The sequence below is a fragment of the Somniosus microcephalus genome, chromosome 17 (genome assembly GCF_052327205.1).
Source record: "Somniosus microcephalus isolate GS21.2 chromosome 17, FLI_Smic_1.0, whole genome shotgun sequence".
NCBI classification, from domain to species: Eukaryota; Metazoa; Chordata; class Chondrichthyes; order Squaliformes; family Somniosidae; genus Somniosus; species Somniosus microcephalus.
The window spans coordinates 90,135,991-90,156,371 of NC_141003.1; the positions used below are offsets into that span (position 1 = coordinate 90,135,991).

Consider the following 20,381-nt stretch of genomic DNA (forward strand, 5'->3'; position numbering starts at 1 on the left):
GGTCTGTGCTGGGGGCTCAACTATTCACTATATTTATTAATGACTTAGATAGAGAGCCGTATATTCAAGTTTGTCGATGACACAAAAATTGGTGGCGCAGTAAGTAATGTAGACGGGAGCATAAAATTACAAAGAGACATTGGTAGAGTAAGTGAGTGGGCAGAGCTGTGGCAGATGGATTTCAACGCAAGTAAGTGTGAGGTTATTCATTGGACCAAAAAAGGAGAGATCCGAATATTTTTTTAATGAAAATCTAGGAATAGTGGTGTTCCAAAGAGATTGTGGGGTCCATGTACACCAATCACTAAAATGTAGTGGTCAGCACAAAAAATAATCAAAGGCTAATGGAATGTTCACCTTTATAACTAGAGGGCTAGAAGATAAAGGGGAGGAAGCTTTGCTGCAGCTATACAAAGCCCCGGTTAGACCACACCTGGAGCACTGTGTACAGTTCTGGGCACCACACCTTAGAAAGGAAATATTGCCCTTGGAAGGAGGGCAGCGCAGATTCACCAGAATGATACCAGGGCTCCAGAGTTTAAATTATGAGCAGAGATTACACAAACTAGGCGTGTATTGTAGAAGGTTAAGAGGTGATTTGATTGAGGTGTTTAGGATTTTGAAAGGAATTGATAGGGTGGATAGAACTAAAGTTTTTCCACTGGTGGGGGGAGTCTGGGACAAGGGGACATAGCCTTAAAATCAGTGCCAGGCCATTCAGGAGAGAAGTTAGGAAACACTTCTTCACACAAAAGATGGTAGAATTGTGGAACTCTCTCCCCCTAAAAAGCAGTAGATGCTAGATCAATTAATAATTTTAAATCTGAGATCGATGGATTTTTGCGAGCCAAAGGTAATGAGGGATATGGAGTCAAGGCGGGTAAATAGAGTTAAGATACAGATCAGCCATGATCTCATTGAATGGCAGAACAGGCTCGAGGGGCTGAATGGCCTACTCAATTTCCTATAGTAATGAGTTTCTATTTAGATAGAAAAGAAATAGGGAAACCCATATTTTCTGTAATTAACTGAGCCACCTGGGTGGTGTGGCCCAGATAAATCATAAACATTAAATCTCATGTGCTTACATTTTATTCGTGACTTTCTTTCCCTTATAAGAATTGGTAAAGGGAATTTCTGTATGAAGGGATGTACCTGGGACAAAAAGAACTATTGTAGCTCGTTTAAAATGAAAATGAACATTAGCTTTGGCAAAAGGAGGTAGGTCAAAGGTTTCCCAGGACCCCACATCAAATTACATAGCTACAAAATCCCATTCAGAAAGAATGACTTTGTGACACACTAGATGATGAATGCAACCTCTTGCTGCTTGGTGCTAAGGGTCACGTTAATGAAACACGTTTTTTGGCAGTTTTAGTCGAGCCCCCTGTTGACACGAGCCCAGAGGGCACTGTTCTGAAACTGGGGTTGAGGTTTCATTGTAGAATAATGTGCACGGGGACCTTAGATGGTGGATTTCATCACTCTAGCCTCGAGGACTTTTCTGTCATCACGTTTATAATAATGACAATAATTCATCTTTTATTTAACCAAATTAAATCAAATGTTCCGTAGATGTATTGTCCCTCACCCTGAGGTGAATATTAAGTCATGACAAAGTTTGTTTCAATCATGACTTGCTAAACTCTGCTATTTCTGCTCTGAATTTTAGGAGCTCTTAATAAATAAACTTCTGTTTGCATTCTGTTAACAATTGACTGCGACCCTATTAAAAAATAAATTCATGGCAAAGACCTCCATTTACATTGAACCCATACAATAATTACTTTGTGCAGAATTCTTTGTTGTAGCATTAGGCAATAAACAATCGTTACCCTTAGAACGGCTTTTTTTATTACCTGCCAAAGAAAATTGAAAGTAAAAAATTAAAGAGAGAAAGAAACTCACTTATTAACTGTGCATAGGCAGAAGTTTATTTCAACAATCCTTAATTTAAAGTGATTCCGTCTGGATTCTCTTTTGCTGACGTTTAAGGCAGTGGAGTGAAAGTTAAAACCCAACAATGTGAACGTGAGTGATTTCCATATCTGCTTTGAAGCATGATTAACTATTAATGTAGAAACAAGCTACAGTTAACACGGCAATCTTGGCAAGCATTTAAAAGTAACTAATATAAACGACAGGATCTGATAGACATTCAACACCATTACTAATACAATCGTTATTGCAAACTTTTTCAAAAGTGCAGCAGTCTTCCCAGTGCCATTTTAATGAATGTCTTTTTTTAACGTTTCCACGGTTTCTGTGAGATCTTCTTGTGATGGTTTCTTGTTAGAAAAACCTAGAGAGGGGCTCCCTTCATAACTCAGCAAGTCTATCCAGCACGTAGCTGAGTCAAAAGGACCATGAAAGTCCCAGGCTTTGATCGCCATTCGCTGCTGAGTTAGTTGACCTCAGTTGGTTGGTGTGGTCCTTGGGTTAGAGAAGGGGAGATTGGTCACTATCCAGCTTTCTCTGCTAGGAATGCACATGGGCATATTGTAGGAACAAAACATTCAACCCATCCATTCTACTTGGCCATCTAGGTCTCAGTTGCGACATGCTCTCTGATTTAACAGCCTATTCACTCACTTTGAAGGATCAAATGTTCAAACATGAATAAATGAGTAATGGTCGCTTGGGTAAGGCACCAGAGGTTGCTCAGTGTTTGTGGAACCATAACCCAGCAAAGAATCAGCAGAGCAGGAGAAGAAAAACATTGGTGGGGGGGGGGCGTGGAGAAAATGCTTAAGATTGAGGATATCTTGCTGGTAACAGTGGGCTTTGGCAGTGCTTTCCCAAGTATGAACTCTCATACCTTCTGGATATTGCTTAAGATGGTCTTTGGGGAAAAGTATGGAATGCAGCTAATATGTCTGGACTAGCTCCTGAAACCTGGATAACAGGATGGGCTGATTGGCCTTTTATAGTTCCTGGGATCTTTGTCACTAGTGAACTATCCAAATTTTAATTTCTTCATTCCTCACCCAAGACACCTCTGCATCCTACGCGGTAGTTCGATGGCACTAGCAGCCCTCTGGTACCTTCGCCAAGTCGTTCATCGTAGGCCAAGATCATGAACATGGAGGATGTAATAGTCAAGCCCAATGCTCTTCACAGCCAACATCTCTATAAGCACAGAGATCAAGATTACTATTACTGCCACTTCTATCCTAAGGAAGGATATACTTGCCTTGGAGGCGGTGCAACGAAGGTTCACTAGATTGATTCCTGGGATGAGAGGGCTGTTCTATGATGAGAGATTGTGTAGAATGGGCCTATACTCTCTGGAGTTTAGAAGAATGGGAGGTGATCTCATTAAAACATATAGGGCTAGATTTTCAGTATAGGCAGTTTTGGGGCGCTAACCTTCGCGCCCGCCCGAAGTTAGCGCCCACCCCAAAGTAGCGCCCTGTTGCCAGGAATTCAGTGGCTTCGCCCTAAGAGGTTGGTGGAGCGCTAAAAGAGGCGTTCCACTACTCTCTTTAGGTGCTAAGCCGGCGGTCCAGAGGGATAGCGCCCAGGCGGGGCGCAGCTCGGGTGCGGTCATTATTGGACTGACAGCAGACCCCGTGGCGCCGACCAGCTCTTAAAGGGGGAAGGGACGAATTGGTCTGCTGCCACGCCCTTCACACTGCAGCCTTGCAAAGAGGCCTCAACACTGCTGCTCAGCCCCAGGGAGTCATGGCAACGCCAGAGAAGGCCCGTCAGCGTGCCCTGCGCTTCTCGGAGGGTGATCTGGACATAATGGTCACAGCTCTGGAGGTGAGGCGCAAGATCTTGTTCCCAGAGAGTGGGAGGAATCCAACACACCACGACTACACCAAAGCCTGGAAGCAGATCGCCCAGAGGGTGACGTTCACCGGCGATGCCCCCAGGACCCACAAACAATGTCGTAAAAAATACAACGACCTGACCAGGATTGTCAAGGTGAGTAGCCTTTCCAGTCTCCTCCTCATTCTTGCATGTACACCTGACATGATGGGCAAAGGGAGCTGAAAGTCCTATTGGCCAGCCCTCAGCCAGCAGCATTGGGACAGTCATGAGCATCAAATGGCCATTCGGCACTCTACACTTTGGCCAAGCTATTCCACCATGGGAGGCTGTGCACACTACATCAGGGCTTCACTCTGGCCAAGCTATTCCACCATGGGAGGCAGTGCACACTACATCAGGGCTACACTGCGCACTTACAGCCCGTCCTTTCTCTTGCAGGCTAAAGTAGCCTTTAATCGCCAGGCCCGTGCCAGGGGTGGCCGCGCCAAGCTGCAGAAGTTCACTCGGCTGGAGGAGCGTGTGTGTGTGCTCATGGGAGCCCGTGTGATCGTCCCCACAGCGTGCGGTGTATCCGACCCTCCACTGCCCGGCAATGGTAAGGACCTCGCCTTTTGGCCCTCTCGCGTCGCACTGGCCCATCCGAGCTACCTCCTTTGAAACTGTCCCACCAATGCGCTGAATGCCACCAGTCCTAACTCCCTCGCTGACGCCGTCTCCTCACTCTGAAGCTACTCTTGTGCATTCCTGCTTTCAGCTGGTGACGACCAGGACCCTAAAGCTGCCAGTGACAGCACCTCCGAGCAGGAGGAGGAGGAGGAGCAAGCCGGACCATCGGGGGAACAGTCATGTCCCGCAGGAGAGGAGGAAATGCTTGACACCTCCTCACTGGACGAGTGCCTGGAGGAACTGTCGCAGGGCAATGCAGCTTCTGGGACCAGTGGCGTCCAGCCACCCAGGAGCCGTGCGCGTGGCCCGCGGCCTTCCCCCCAAAGGGGGGAAGGATCAGAGGGGAGTGCTGCTGATTGGCACACTCGCCGCCACCAACGTGGCAAGGGTCCCTTAGTTCCGCCCACTCCTCCCCAGCGGGAGAGTCGCGACTCCAGTCCGGACACCTTCACCTCGGGGGAGGTGCGGAAGCTGGATAAGATGGCCGAGGATTCGGACCGGCGCCACACGGAGCTCATGAGCGTGGTGGGGCGCATGCCTGAGGCCATCGAGTCGCTGGCGACCAGTGTGCGCGAGTTCAGGGCAGCAACTGCCGCGAGTGGCCGCATGCTGACTGATGCCGTCAAGACCCTGGCGGATGTGATGCGCGTGCACACCAGGACAACAGGGGCACTCACTGCTGCCACACGCGCTGTCTCAGGCAGGCATCGCCAGGGCAGCCGCCGCGCTGGACCATCCCAGCAAGCCGCCCCTCGGCTGATTGTTGCGGATCCTGCAGTGCGGGCCCGGCCGAGTGCCACCGCGCCACAGCACCAGCCAGCGCATCCCAGACGCCAGCTGGCCCACATTGCGCCATCCGTCACCGCCATTCCCCCACTGGGGCATCAAGGGCAAGCGGCTGCAGCTGATGGTGGCCAGGCTCAGGTGCGCCACTCAGCAGACGGCCCCTCGAGGCCCAAACGCCGTGTAGGCCGCCCCCCAGCGGCATCTGGCGGAAGGGCATCTGAGCCTCAGGCACCTTCCCCCAGCCTCGCAGCAGCCACTGGGCAGAGCTTGCGAAGGAGCAGCAGGCCGGGCAGGGGAGGCAAAAGGCTGGGCAAGGTCTCGCCCTCGCGGGCCACTCAGTAGAGGGTGTGGCTAGCTTTCCTTTTATATGGCGGTGGCCATCTTTATTTTGCCCATGGTTGTGTTGTTGGAGGGCTTATTTTTTGCGTTAGGCCGACGTTGAGGCCCGGTTTGAAGAAAGGTGGAGTGACTCCTCCCCAGTTTGTGGGAGTGAGTCGTTTGTTGTGCTTTTTGTGGGGCCCGTTTATTGTTTCTGGGGATTCATGTGGGAAGGGCTTTTCATTTTTGTGTAATAAAAAATTATCTTTATTCATGCAGTCTCCAAGTTGTTCTTCGTAGTGTTTGTTGGCTTCACCGGCTGAGGGGTTGCAGAGCGGCTGCATTCATCTTCCCTCATGGCCCCTGGCCATTCCCTGACAGGGGGCTTAGAAGTACCGTGTAATAAGGTGGCGTCGTGCGGCCCTTGGCCCTGGTCGCTCCCTCCTGGGAACGTACTCCTGCTCCTCCTCCTCCTCCTCCTCATGCTCCTCCTGCTCCTCCTCCTGAGGTGCTGGTCCAACGTTAGGTGGCAGTGCCTGAGTCCTGCGGATGGCCAGGTTGTGTAGCATGCAGCAAACCACCACAAATTGGGAGACCCGGTCCGGCGAATACTGCAGAGCTCCTCCGGAGCGATCAAGGCAGCGGAACCGCTGCTTGAGGACCCCAATAGTTAGCTCGATGATGTTGCGGGTGGTTTGATGGCTCTCGTTGTAGGCCTCTTCAGCAGCGGTCCTGGGCGCGCAGAGCGGGGTCATGAGCCAGGTGCACAAAGGATAGCCTTTGTCCCCGAGTAGCCATCCTCTTGGGGGAGGCTGTGCCTGGAACATGTCATGCACAGTACTCTGCCGCAGGATAAAGGCATCGTGGCTGCTGCCTGGGAAGCTGGCATTGACTGCCATGATGCGCTGCTTGTGGTCACAGACCAGCTGCACATTCAGAGAATGGTAGCCCTTCCTGTTGCGATACTGCTCGCCATGCTCCAGAGGGGCCCGCAAAGCCACATGCGTACAGTCAATGGCGCCCTGCACCAAGGGGAATTGCCCGAGCCTGGAAAATCCCAATGCGCGCTGATGCTGGCTCTCCAGGGCCATGGGGAAGGAGATGAATTGGCTTCTTCTTCTGAACAGTGCTTCGGTCACCTGGCGGATGCAGCGATGCGCGCCGTACTGGGAGATGTTTGCTATGTCCCCAGCAGCGTATTGGAAGGAGCCGGTGGCATAGAAGTTCAATGCCACCGTCACCTTCACTTCCACCGACACCTGCACCTGAGCTTTGGCCGCAGATCTCAGCGAAGCAGGTGGCAGATCTCTGCAATCACCTCCTTTCGGAATCGGAGCCTTTTAACACATCGCGCGGCACTCATATTTAGGTAGGAGCGCTGCTGGCGGTATTGCCTGACTGGGTAAGGCCTACGTGGCCGACGCCTGTAGCCCCCTCTGCCTCTAGCCAGGGCTGCCCCTCTCACAATGCGTCTGCGAGCCCTACGGACATGGAGCTGCAGCTCCGCGTTGGCACCCCATGCAACCCCCATCAAATCCTGGCAAACACTCAAATTTCCAAAAGGCCACTTGCAGCGCTCTGGCCTGAGTCCAAAAATACCTGAGCTCTTGCTGCTTGAAACCAGTTAGCTATCCTCCTTGTTGTGTCTCCAGAAATGCGTTGCACAAGAGTGTTTTCTGAAAAAAGGCTGGCCTTTATACTGGAGAGCACGTCCCCTTTAATTTGCGCCCCCCGGGGCCCACGCTGGTTGTGTTGCGTTCCTTTTTCCAAACGCTCCGGCCGCCAGCCGCACAATGGGGTGGTCCGACTGAAGTTTGGAATCGGGGCGCACAAAGGGCGTTGCACGAGGATGTGACGTCATTTTCTGCGTGCGCATCCGGGCGGGCGCTAAACTTTGCGCCGGCGCTAACGGGCAACTTAATTTGGGGCGGGGCACAAACTGCGCTGTGCACGGGCGCTACACGCATAGCGCCCGAAAATCACTTCTCTTAAGGCGCTAACTGCTGGCGCTATCAACTGAAAATCTAGCCCATAAGATTCTGGGGGGGATTGACAGGGTAGATGCTGAGAGGTTGTTTCCCCTGGCTGGAGAGTCTAGAACTAGGGGGCATAGTCTCAGGATAAGGGGTAGGCCATTTAAGACTGAGATGAGGAGAAATTTCTTCACTCAGAGGGTTGTGAATATTTGGAATTCTCTGCCCCAGAGGGCTGTGGAGGCTCAGTCGTTGAGTATATTCAAGACAAGAGATCGCTAGATTTTTGGACTCTAGGGGAATCGAAGGATATGGAGATCGGGCGGGAAAGTGGAGTTGAGGTCGAAGATCAGCCATGCTATTATTGAATGGCAGAGCAGGCTCGAGGGGCCGAATGGCCGACTCCTGCTCCTATTTCTTATGTTCTTATGTTCTTACCAATGCATAGTAACCAGGAACAGAAACCTGATTAATTCTTTCCCTCCCTCGCTGCTTCATATTGAGGCCAATTCTAGAGTTCCTGATATTTTATTTTTACTACAAAGTGGCATTTAAAAAAAATTTGGTTGCAATATGCTACATGCTAAGGTTATATACCACATAAGACTATAACCAAACCCTCCACATTTTAATCAATAATCTCTGCTACACCATGGATTTCTGATATAAACAGCATTCCTTTTGACTCCTTGCATAATGAAGAAATCATATGGCCTCGATATTCCTAGCCTGCTCGGAGTAAGGGCTAGAATTTGGGTTGGAATCCAGTTCTTCCAGATTGCCTCCCTCTTGCTGATGGGCGGAGGTGAGGGCAGGTGTTTCTTGTGCCTGCAGCCCTTCTACCCTGAAGTCAATGAAGAAGCAGGACGGGAGGATTAACGCTCATCGGTTGTGCTCTTCTTGCTTTTCAAGAAAATAAGGATGCAGATGCACTTGCTCTGTCAAGGTGGGCCCATAATGCTGGTTTCCAAATGGCACCTGTAATCATTTCATTCTTCAGCTAGAATAGCTAATCCCCCCCGCCTCCCCATCCCCCTCCATTGGACAGGCAAGGTGCCACTTCGCATTTCCACCCCGTGTGGCAGCATGTGCAGTAAATAGCACACGCACCTGGTCCCTTTCTGCACACGGGCCCTTCCCTGGGATTTGAAAAAAGTCAACGTCATGGCATGCTGATGGTCGGGAGTCCTGTTCCGCTGCACTCCTGGCATTGGAGCAGGTCTGGGCGAACTTCAGGCTCTCTGTGTATGACCTCCTCTTTGAGATCTCCTCGGCCTTGCAGAGTGGGTGTAATGTACCTAAAATAACACCAATGCAGCAGACAATTGCAACACATACGATAGTCCAGAAGTTCCCAAACACTTTTTACTGCACCTCTCTCTCTCCCCTCACCATTACCCCACCCTGGAGATTCACGTCCCAAGCACGCCTCCCTCTTTCTAAGAAACAGCATGTTGTGGTTGAGGATTTTCGCCAAAACCAGTAAATGTGAATCTCAAAATCCAAGTAGCAAGGATCATTTTTCCTATTTTTCCATTGCCCGGCTCGACTTGTTTCACCTCGAGGATCGACAGCCACAACGTTACGCTTCAGAAAATGCTCCACTCCTTCACAATTATCCAACGCCTGATGTCACGCAGACATCAGTTATATAGCGTGTGGGGGTGGAGAGCGCTGGCGTGGTGTGAGCACGTTGGTCATAGTCATAGAGTCATAGAGTTTTACAGCACAGAAAGAGGCCCTTCGGCCCATCGTGTCCGCGCCGCCCATCCATCCCTGTCCAGTCTAATCCCATTTTCCAGCATTTGGTCCATAGCCTTGTATGCAATGGCATTTCAAGTGCTCATCCAAATGCTTCTTGAATGTTGTGAGGGTTCCTGCCTCCACCACCCTTTCAGGCAGTGAGTTCCACATTCCAACCACCCTCTGGGTGAAAAAGTTCCTCCTCAAATCCCCTCTAAATCTCCTGCCCCTTACCCTGAATCTATGCCCCCTTGTTATTGACCCCCCCACTAAGGGGAAAAGTTCCTCTTTATCTACCCTATCTATGCCCCTCATTATTTTGTACACCTCAATCAGGTCCCCCCTCAGCCTTCTCTGCTCCAAGGAAAACAACTCCAGCCTGTCCAGCCTCTCTTCATAGCTGAGGCGCTCCATCCCAGGTAACATCCTGGTGAATCTTCTCTGCACCCTCTCCAAAGCAATCACATCCTTCCTATAGTGAGGCGACCAGAACTGCACACAGTACTCCAGCTGTCATTAAGGTTCTGCTACTCTGCACTGGTAATCTCGGGACTGGAGTAAAGCCCATGTGCCCTCATGCCCCCCGATAACCACCTCACCCCCCCCACTAATTTGAGAAACTGCGATAATTAATAATCCTTGCAGTTTATGTTTTCTCTGTTGTATGTGTTAATTCATTTGCAATTTTCCATGAGATGTCACTGGTGTCTTGATTGTTTTTTCAATTTTTTTAATAAAATGGCAGCGACTGACACAAACAAACCTGCCCAGAAGTTTGCAGGGAGGGTTCCATGACACGGCGAAGTCGGAGCTGCACGAGAGTTCTGTAGACACAGTGCTCAGAGGAGCAATGATCAGAGGCACCGACACTTGGCGAAACCAATTCCTTTCATGCCTGTGCTAATGATGTTTTCTGTTTCCTGAATAGAGAGAGTGTGCGAATTTCATCAGGGCTCTTCACAATTATAACAAGACCCACGCGTATGTCTGTGGCACTGGAGCCTTCCACCCAATGTGCGCCTTTATTGAGCTGGGACCCCGGGCAGAGGTAATGTAATTTTAGCTACTGTTATAACTGGTGCATGGCAGGGTAAAGCAGTAAATGGAATGAACATCATCCATCACCTCCCTTCAAAGGGGTTTTCACAACACTTGGTTGATATTTTACACAGCTGATACATGCTTAATACAAAGAGATTCATTCATTCAAAACATGTTTCTGAGAGGTAATCTGTATTTTTTATCAGGAGCCTGTGTTTCAACTGGAATTGCATAGTCTTGAGTCTGGAAGATTGAAATGTCCCTTTGACCCTCAGCAACCTTTCGCTTCAGTGTTAACAGGTAAAAAAAAACATTACCCCTTCGGTATGTAATGTAATGTGATGGAGCGAGAATTCCTCAGGCTAAAACGGCAGCCAAATGTTATTTACACTTTCGCTGTGACTGTTTTTTGTGTAAGAAAAGAAGTTTCAATTATTTACAAAGAATTAACATCTTTATCATCCGTGGAGAGCACAGCCAGCACCTTGGGGGGTAGATGTTTTAAGATCTGAATACACCTGGCTTTGCGAAAACGCAAGGTTTCACACTGGCATTGATATCATCATTCTGATCAGTTTAGAAATGGAAGCTAGAAATTTCGAATGCCAAATTCAAAACTTTAATGAGATGGGTTTGAACCTCCTGCCTTCATATCATTGACAGTCAGACAGAAGGATAGAGAGTTCCTGTCCCAAGAACATCTGTTATTCAACTCCTTGGGGCCAATAATCTGAAGAGTTCCCATTCTCTGTAAAATTGGGCGTGGAGGCAGCAAGTCTCGCCTGTATGTGGCTGGAGCACTTTGGATGCTGAAGGCCGAGGCCGGCAGAGAGATTTTAGATCAATTGAGCACCTCTGGTCTCCATGCCCCGGTGCTAATGCCTCCTTGCCCAATGCCCTCCGTGCCCCTGGTCCCTGCACCCAGTGCCCCGTCCCCAGTGGGAAAGTGTCGGGCGCGGTCGGCAGTGCCCAACAATGCAGCCCTCCCGGAGTGTCATGAGAGATGTGAAAGGAATGCCGGTAAATTGCGCAAGCGGGCTGACATCACTTTGTACAGTGAGGCCACCGCTTGGGCCATATCATTGGCTCCCTTGTCTGAGTGTGAGTTTTGGCAGGACCTAACCAAACCACTAGGTGGGAGTACCATAGTGGTGGAAGGAAAATCTTACATCATCTAACGGACCTAACCGGAATTCCATCTCCTGTTGGCCGATCACAGAGCAGCAATCTCCACCTATTTATAGAGATGGTTTGGTTGTGTCAGAGTTTTTAATGCAAATCAGTAAGCTTCATAAATTCCACCGCAGAGCTGTTATGTTCGATGCCATGCCAAGTTATAATGTATATAAAATAATAAATTCATAGCTCAAGGTGTGACTACGGATGCGATGTCTCTGTGGGTTGCCTATCAGAGATGCTTCCTTCCCTGTGTTATTAACTTGACTTATTATGGTCGTAGCCTCCCTTTAATTTATATTCTGAAAATTTTATGTTGCAACGTGAGTGTTGTAAAACCTGCCTAAGCACATAAAAATGTTCAGATGATAGTTTGTAAATGAACCTGATACAGTATTAACAAATCGTTGTATTAAAAAGAGGTTTATTTAGATAAAAGATGTAAATGAAATGAGAATTCCTGTAAAATGGAGTTTTATCTCAAAGTTTCTTTAAACAGTTCCAATAGTTGTGTGGAATTAGGCCGGTAGCACGCTCTGACATTTGATACAAGTGAATGACTGTGAACCCTTTGCTCATAGTGTATAATGAGAGCCTCAACACTTTGAAGCAGTGATTCTGTATTATGAGAGCAATATGACCCTGGTTACGCTTTTATCCAAATATAATGAGTGACATGATTTGTGAACTTCGCACCACAGATGTCTACTTTCCCCTGTTCAAAATCTATTGCTTTAACAGGATAGTAAGCATGCTGGAGCAATTCCGCTCACAAGCTTTTCCTGCTGTGAGGTCTAAGATTACTTTGGCCAGAACCGATTATTAAAACTGTTAGTAGATCCATATCCCACACTAACGATCAATGCTTTGCCAAAGGAAACTGATTCCTCAGAGGACAGCTGGATACGAAAAGCTGAAATTACTTTGGTCAAATTCTAGCCATCTTCACCTGGTGAAGGTTGCATCAGGGCTGGGTGAAATTTGCTATAAATTTATAAAGAGGTAAAGCACTCTCACCGAGAAGGAGGGAGGGATTTTTTTGTTTGCTTACAGAAGCAGCTTTGATCAGGATTGTGAGTAAAATAAACCCCCTGGGCTTAGTGATATAGTTGGAGAGGCGGGTTAGATGGATGAGAATTGCAAAGCGCTAACACACTCGGTGATCTCCAGTGACATTAGAAGCAAAAGGAGTGACACCCAGGGGATTTTTGCAGGTATCCGACCTGGAGGGTTGTTTCTGTGCTATTGTCTGATGTTCGCCCATTGTATTACACACGCACAAGCAACAAAGATCAGAAATCATGAAAGGAACTGAACTCTCTCACCGATTTAGTAAAATAAGACGATACACGTGTGGTAGGTTCACTATTTTACACATTTATTGACATTTCTGATATCAACCTTGACCTGCCTTGGACCATTTATTGGGTTGCTGCATGTAAGAACATAAAAATTAGGAGCAGGAGTCGGTCATTTGGCCCCTCGAGCCTGCTCCGCCATTCAATAAAATCATGGCTGATCATCGACCTCAACTCCACTTTCCCGCCCAATCTCCATATCCCTTGATTCCCCTAGAGTCCAAAAATCTATCGATCTCAGCCTTGAATATACTCAAAGATTCAGCCTCCACAGCCCTCTGGGGCAGAGAATTCCAAAGATTCATAACCATCTGAGTGAAGAAATTCCTCCTCATCTCGGTCTTAAATGGCCGACCCCTTATCCTGAGACTATGCCCCCTAGTTCTAGACACTCCAGCCAGGGGGAAACAACCTCTCAGCATCGACCCTGTCAATCCCCCTCAGAATCTTGTATGTTTCAATGAGATCACTTCTCATTCTTCTAAACTCCAGAGAGTATCGGCCCAACCTGCGCACTCTCTCCACATAGGACAACCCTCTCATCCCAGGAATCAATCTAGTATGTCCCAATGGGGGCATTTATCTATGTTCCTCAGCACAGCTGAAAATATAGTATAGGCTGATTTAATCTCTATGAAGGAACCTATGATGCTCAAGTCCAAACAGAGGGAAGAGGTCCCACTCCTACGGGTACAGTAGCATAGTGGTTATGTTACTGGACGAGTAATCCCGAGGCCTGGACTAATGAGCCAGAGACATGAGTTCAAATCCCACCACGGCAGCTGTGGAATTTAAATTCAATTAAATAAATCTGGATGGGTGACCATGAAACTACCGGATTGTCGTAAAAACCCATCTGGTTCACTAATGCCCTTTAGGGAAGGAAATCTGCCGTCCTTACCCGATCTGGCCGACATGTGACTCCAGACCCACAGCATTGTGGTTGACTCTTAGCTGCCCCTCTGAAATGGTGGCTCACCACCACCTTCTCGAGGGCAATTCGGGATGGGCAATAAATGCTGGCCTTGTTGATGACGCCCACATCCCGTGAACGAATAAAAAACTCCTGTCTGAGGTCTGTGACATTGGCCATCAAGGGTGACAAATAAAATTGATATGACAGGATGAAAAATCAATACAAATGGATGCATTGGATGATAGACAAACCGATTGACAGATAGAGACTAAAGAACGGGTAAAAAAGTACTCGTAGGGAAAATGGAGAAGAGCTAAACTTGATATATATTGAAGGTATATTTGATTGATGTGAAATGGCTACACAATTATTTCCTAGGTGACCTTGATCTTGACTAGCAATATTGGGCCTTGTGGTGTTTCTCCACCAGTATTTTTAAGGTGGGATGAGAACAGTAAAAATGAGAGATATAGACAGCAGTGAATGCAGGATTGTTGAGGAATGTACAACAATCTGGTCCCACTGGAGCCTTCTGTTATTTTATAGATTTTCACAGAATGGTAGCAATTTCAGCACAGACCGAGGCCCACTGTGTTTGTGCTGATGGTCACTTCATTTCCCAGCAAACTTTCCCGTTTAAATGGTGCAGCTTGTTCTGTACTCTGCATTATCATCTGTGGGGTTTCCATTACCGATGCTGTTATAGCTGCTAAATTTAACTATTCAGCTTTCTATTGTGTGACAGAAAGGAACAGTTTTACTCATAGCTAACGGATTAAGAGAATACATATTCTATGCAATGTAAGATTATTGTTTTCTGTGCGATATCAGGTTTGTATCTGAATATCATATGCTTTGTAACTGAATAACACAAGAACACTCAATGAAGAGTAAAGACTATTTAACACATTGAAGCTCAGCCCTCAAATACCTTAACCCTCGCAGACTAGCATCCAACTGCATTCTAATGTTTAAGAACATAAGAACATAAGAAGTAGGAGCAGGAGTAGGCCATACGGCCCCTCAGGCCTGCTCCGCCATTCAATAGGATCATGGCTGATCCGAATCTAGACTCACGTCCACTTCCCTGCCCTCTCCCCGTAACCCCAATTCCCTTATCTGCTAGGAAACTGTCTATCTCCATTTTAAATTTATTTAATGTTGCAGCTTCCGCAGCTCTCTGGGGTAGCAAATTCCATAGATTTACTACCCTCTGAGTGAAGAAGTTTCTCCTCATCTCAGTTTTGAAAGGGCAGCCCCTTATTCTTAGATTATGCCCCCTAGTTCTAGTCTCACCGCATCCACCCGATCAAGCCCCCTCACAATCTTATATGTTTCGATAAGATCACCTCTCATTCTTCTGAACTCCAATGAGTAGAGGCCCAACCTACTCAACCTTTCCTCATACGTCAACCCCCTCATCTCCGGAATCAACCGAGTGAACCTTCTCTGAACCGCCTCGAGAGCAAGTATATCTTTTCTTAAATATGGAAACCAAAACTGCACGCAGTATTCCAGGTGTGGCCTCACCAATACCCTGTATAACTGCAGCAAGACTTCTCTGTTTTTATACTCCATCCCCCTTGCAATAAAAGCCAAGATTCCATTGGCCTTCCTGATCACCTGCTGCACCTGCACACTAACTTTTTGTGTTTCATGCACCAGGACCCCCAGATCCCTTTGTACTGTAACACTTTGCAGTTTCTCTCCATTTAGATAATAACTTGCTCTTTGATTTTTTCTGCCAAAGTGCATAACCTCACACTTACCAACATTATATTGCATCTGCCAAATCTCTGCCCACTCACTTAGCCTGTCTATGTCCTTTTGCAGGTTTTTTATGTCCTCCTCACTCACTGCTTTCCCTCCCATCTTTGTATCGTCAGCAAACTTGGATATGTGGCACTCGGTCCCTTCCTCCAAATCGTTAATATAGATTGTAAAGAGTTGGGGTCCCAGCACTGACCCCTGCGGAACACCACTAGTTACTGATTGCCAGCCCGAGAATGAACCATTTATCCCAACTCTTTGTTTTCTGTTAGATAGCCAATCTTCCACCCATGCCAGTATATTACCCCCAATCCCGTGATTTCTTATCTTGATCAGTAATCTTTTGTGTGGAACCTTGTCAAATGCCTTTTGGAAGTCCAAATACACTACATCCACTGGTTCCCCTTTATCCACCCTGTATGTTACATCCTCAAAGAATTCGAGCAAATTTGTCAAACATGACTTCCCCTTCATAAAACCATGCTGACTCTGTCCTATTAAATTGTGTTTACCCAAATGCTCTGTTACTGTTTCCTTAATAATGGACTCCAACATTTTGCCAACCACAGATGTTAGGCTAACTGGTCTATAGTTTCCAGCTTTTTGTCTACTTCCCTTCTTAAATAAGGGTGTTACATTAGCAGTTTTCCAATCTGCCGGGACCTTTCCTGAGTCCAGGGAGTCCTGGAAAATAATCACCAATGCATCCACAATCCCTACCGCCACTTCTCTCAAGACCCTAGGATGTAGGCCATCAGGTCCGGGGGATTTATCCGCCTTAAGTCCCATTATTTTACTGAGTACCATCTCCTTAGTGATTTTAATCGTGTTTAGCTCCTCCCCCCCCCCCATTGCCCCCTGCAGATACTTTGTCTGGCAGATTATTCTAAACTTCTTGCACAAAATAAATGATAGATTTGAATCACAAGGTGGTTTAGCTCTGAATCACGTATCACGTACTGACCCCAACCTTGTGTGCGGCAAGTAATAATTTGTGATAAATATCAGTGAACCACAGATGTTTAATCACTAAACTTACCACCGCTAATGTGAGCAATTCCTTATCCCAATACTTGTGTGAGTCACATTGGCAAAGAACAGGCATCAGGATCAGATTGGAAACAGACGAAGCCACTGTGCGACAGGAATTGTAAAGTATTCTTTTACTCTGCTTAGTTAAGATCATTGGGTGGGGGGGGGGTGGTGATGGGCTGATGTAGAACACTGGCATCCACTGAGATTGTTCGTAGACAAGGGGTTGTACTGGGCCTCTGATACGGCCATAAAATCCACAATGTTGACAAATTAATAAGCCATATATAAGTGTGGTATAAAAATAATGAATTGGCAGCATTATACTGGTTAAATTGAGCAACCACAATACTGGGGAACATTTGATACTTTCACAGCCATTGCCAATGTTACGCTCCACTAAGCCAGGTATAGCACAGGTCAGATTCAGCATTCTGGTACTTCATTTATCATAGTAAATAGGAACTGACGAGAATTCAGAAATCATCTTGAGCCAGCTCCTTTTTACCATTATAAATATTGCAAATCAAACTTACCTTCCCCGAGATCCGAGGGTGGGTCTCAAACGTTTGGAGGAGAAGATGCAGCTGCTTTACTTCCCGGCTGCTATAGCCTCTCTCGAGATTTGAGAAAAGCAGTAACAAAGCAGGAGAGTGAAAGTCTCCCAGGCTATCGCTCACCCGCTTTGGCACTGGCTGCAGTTTTTTACTGTAGCTCTCTAGGATACAACTACTTTTTATATGGTGTGACCAAATGGGAGTATTTGTGTCCGTAGTTTATGGATTTCCTTTCTGTGCTGTATTTCTTGGCCATCTCTCTGCGGTTTACGCCGATCTTCCGTCAACGTTACAAAGATTGGGAGAACTCTTGTGGAAATTCCACCCCAGGTTCTTTTAAGAAAGATGCCACCCTCAAGAGGGCTTCTGTAACTGCATCGAGGGGAATTGCCGTCTGTTCATTTGGCTCTTGCATGATGTAACGAAGAAGGAAGGCGAGCCAATGCTTTACCAGACAGGTCACAACAAAGAGCTGGAAACAACCAATATGTATCTCAAGGCTAATAAACAAGAAGAACATAAGAAACAGGAGCAGGAGTCGGCCAATCGGCCCCTCGAGCCTGCTCCGCCATTCAATAAGATCATGGCTGATCCAATCTTGACCTCAACACCACTTTCCCGCTCTCTCCCCATACCCCTCGACTCCCTTGTAGTTCAAATGTCTGTCTATCTCCGCCTTGAATATATTCAATGACTCCGCCTCCACCGCTCTCCGGGGTAGAGAATTCCAAAGATTCACAACCCTCTGAGAGAGGAAATTCCTCCTCAACTCCATTTTAAATGGGTGCCCCCTTATTCTGAAACCATGCCCCCTAGTTCTAGATACCCCCACAGTATCCACCCTGTCAATCCCCCTCAGAATCTTATATGTTTCAATAAGATCACCTCCCATTCTTCGAAACTCCAATGAGTATAGGCCCAACCTGCTCAACCTTTCGTCATACGTCAACCCCTTTCATCCCAGGAATCAACCGAGTGAACCTTCTCTGCACTGCCTCCAATACAAGTATATCCTTCCTTAAATATGGAGACCAAAACTGTACGCAGTACACCAGGTGCGGTCTCACCAGCGCCCTGTAAAGTTGCATCAAAGCTTCCCTACTTTTATACTCCCTAACCCTTGCAATAAAGGCCAATATTCCATTAGCCTTTCCAATCACTTGCTGTACCTGCATGCTAACGTTTTGTGTGTTTCATGTACTCGGACCCCAGATCCCTCTGTACCGCAGCATTCTGTAGTCTCACTCCATTTAAATAATAATTTGCTTTTTCATTCTTCCCACCAAAGTGGATAACCTCACATTTTCCCACATTATACTCCATCTGCCAAATTTTTGCCCACTCACTTAACCTATCTATATCCCTTTGCAGACTCTGTGTCCTCCTCACAACTTGCTAACCCACCTATCTTTGTATCATCAGCAAATTTGGCTACAGTACACTCGGTCTCTTCATCCAAGTCATTAATATAGATTGTAAATAGTTGAGGCCCCAGCACTGATCCCTGTGGCACCCCACTAGTTACTGATTGCCAACTGGAAAATGACCCATTTATCCCGACTCTCTGTTTTCTGTTAGTTAGCCAATCCTCTATCCATGCCAATATATTACCCCCAACCCCATGCGCTCTTATCTTGTGCAGTAACCTTTTATGTGGCACCTTGTCGAATGCCTTCTGGAAATCCAAATACACTGCATCTACTGGTTCCCCTTTATCCACCCTGTTTGTTGCATCCTCAAAGCTCTAATAAATTTGTCAAACACGATTTCCCTTTCATAAAACCATGTTGACTCTGCTTGATTGTCATAAGATTTTCTAAATGTCCTGCTATTACCTCCTTAATAATGGATGCCAGCATTTTCCCAATGACAGATGTTAGGCTAACTGGCCTATAATTTCCTGCTTTCTGTCTCCCTCCTTTCATGAATAGTGGCGTTACATTTGCAGTTTTCCAATCCGCTGGGACCTCTCCAGAATCCAGTGAATTTTGGTATATTACAACCAACGCATCCACTATCTCTGCAGCCACTTCTTTTAAGACTCTAGGATGCAGGCCATCAGGTCCAGGGGACTTGTCGGCCTTTAGCCCCATTAGTTTGCCTAGTACTTTTTCTCTAGTGATTGAGATTGTTATAGGACATAATACAATCAGGGTGGTGCAAGCATAGCTAGCACTGGTAGGAGACCACAGTTGACCATCAGAATGCAATGAGTATGTGTTATACTTGTTGGACTGAAATGCCTCTTTTGCAGTATCTCTTCATGAAGGTTAGACAGTATTCCAAAGGGTTTTATGAGTGTAAGGATTAGACGCTAGTTAGTTACAGTTTAAAGCACAAACCTTGAGGCAAGACATGATTCCATAAGTAGGGATGCTTAAATATAGTCAGTCCAAGAAAGTCCGTAACCAGTAGGGTTTGGGAAGCTGCTCCCTTTCCCAGAAGGAATTCGCTACCACTTGTGTGATACATATACAAAGCAAACCATTGAACGGAAATCAGCTGAATGGTTTGTCAGACCCATTCATTGGTTCAACACTGTTCTTTTAATGGAATGATTGCCTGTGAATGAATCTGATTGGTGGTTTCGTCTGTGATCAGATTATTTGGCGCGCACGGTATTTATTGTTTTCCGAAGTGATGGGGGAAGTAGTGCGAATCCCTGTGTATAATCCAGAAAACAAATATTCCCCAGGGCGGGTTATCCCTGAATACTTTGCACATGAGATGCCACTTCAGTGCACAGGAAGTCAGGGGCTTGCCTATGGGAGCTGGTGTCTGTGTTGAGCATGAGAAAAAAATATCTGGAGAAGCCCAAATTGTAACACAGTTTGAAAGCAAAGGCTGAAAAAAAATGATTTTAGATAAAAATGGTACTGAGATTTCCAGATCACGATCCTTGTTCAAGCTCTAGCGTGAGCTGCATTAGCTGAAGTCAAGGGCACCACAAGGCTTAGTGTCCTCTGTTTAGGAATGGGGGAAAAATTCAGACACGGCTCCTACTTTTCACCGCAATCCAATAACCCTAGATACATAATGGGCATGCATGGATGCACGTGTTTGTAGAAATGGGCTAGGCTGCGATAGATAGAGAGAGATAGAGAGATAGATAAATAATATATATATATGTAGAGAGAGAGATTGTTGAAAATATCACAGCAATTGATGGGGGAATAATAACAGTGGCTGTTTCAAGGAGGTTATTTCTTCAGAAACTCAAAAAAATCAAAGCGAAGGGTCCATATGTTCTCCAGTAGAACAGAGAGCA

At 46.8% G+C, this 20,381-nt stretch overlaps 1 protein-coding gene across 3 annotated transcripts in view; it reads left to right on the forward strand.

The window, feature by feature from the left end:
* The window catches only part of sema3d (sema domain, immunoglobulin domain (Ig), short basic domain, secreted, (semaphorin) 3D), a 428,206-nt gene that overhangs the window by 245,202 nt on the left and 162,623 nt on the right, over window positions 1-20,381 (forward strand). For all 3 annotated transcript variants that reach the window (XM_086010839.1, XM_086010838.1, XM_086010840.1), the window contains 2 exons: window positions 10,192-10,311; window positions 10,511-10,604. In XM_086010839.1, coding sequence (XP_085866965.1) covers window positions 10,192-10,311; window positions 10,511-10,604 — 214 coding nt within the window. The remainder of the gene's footprint in view (window positions 1-10,191; window positions 10,312-10,510; window positions 10,605-20,381) is intronic.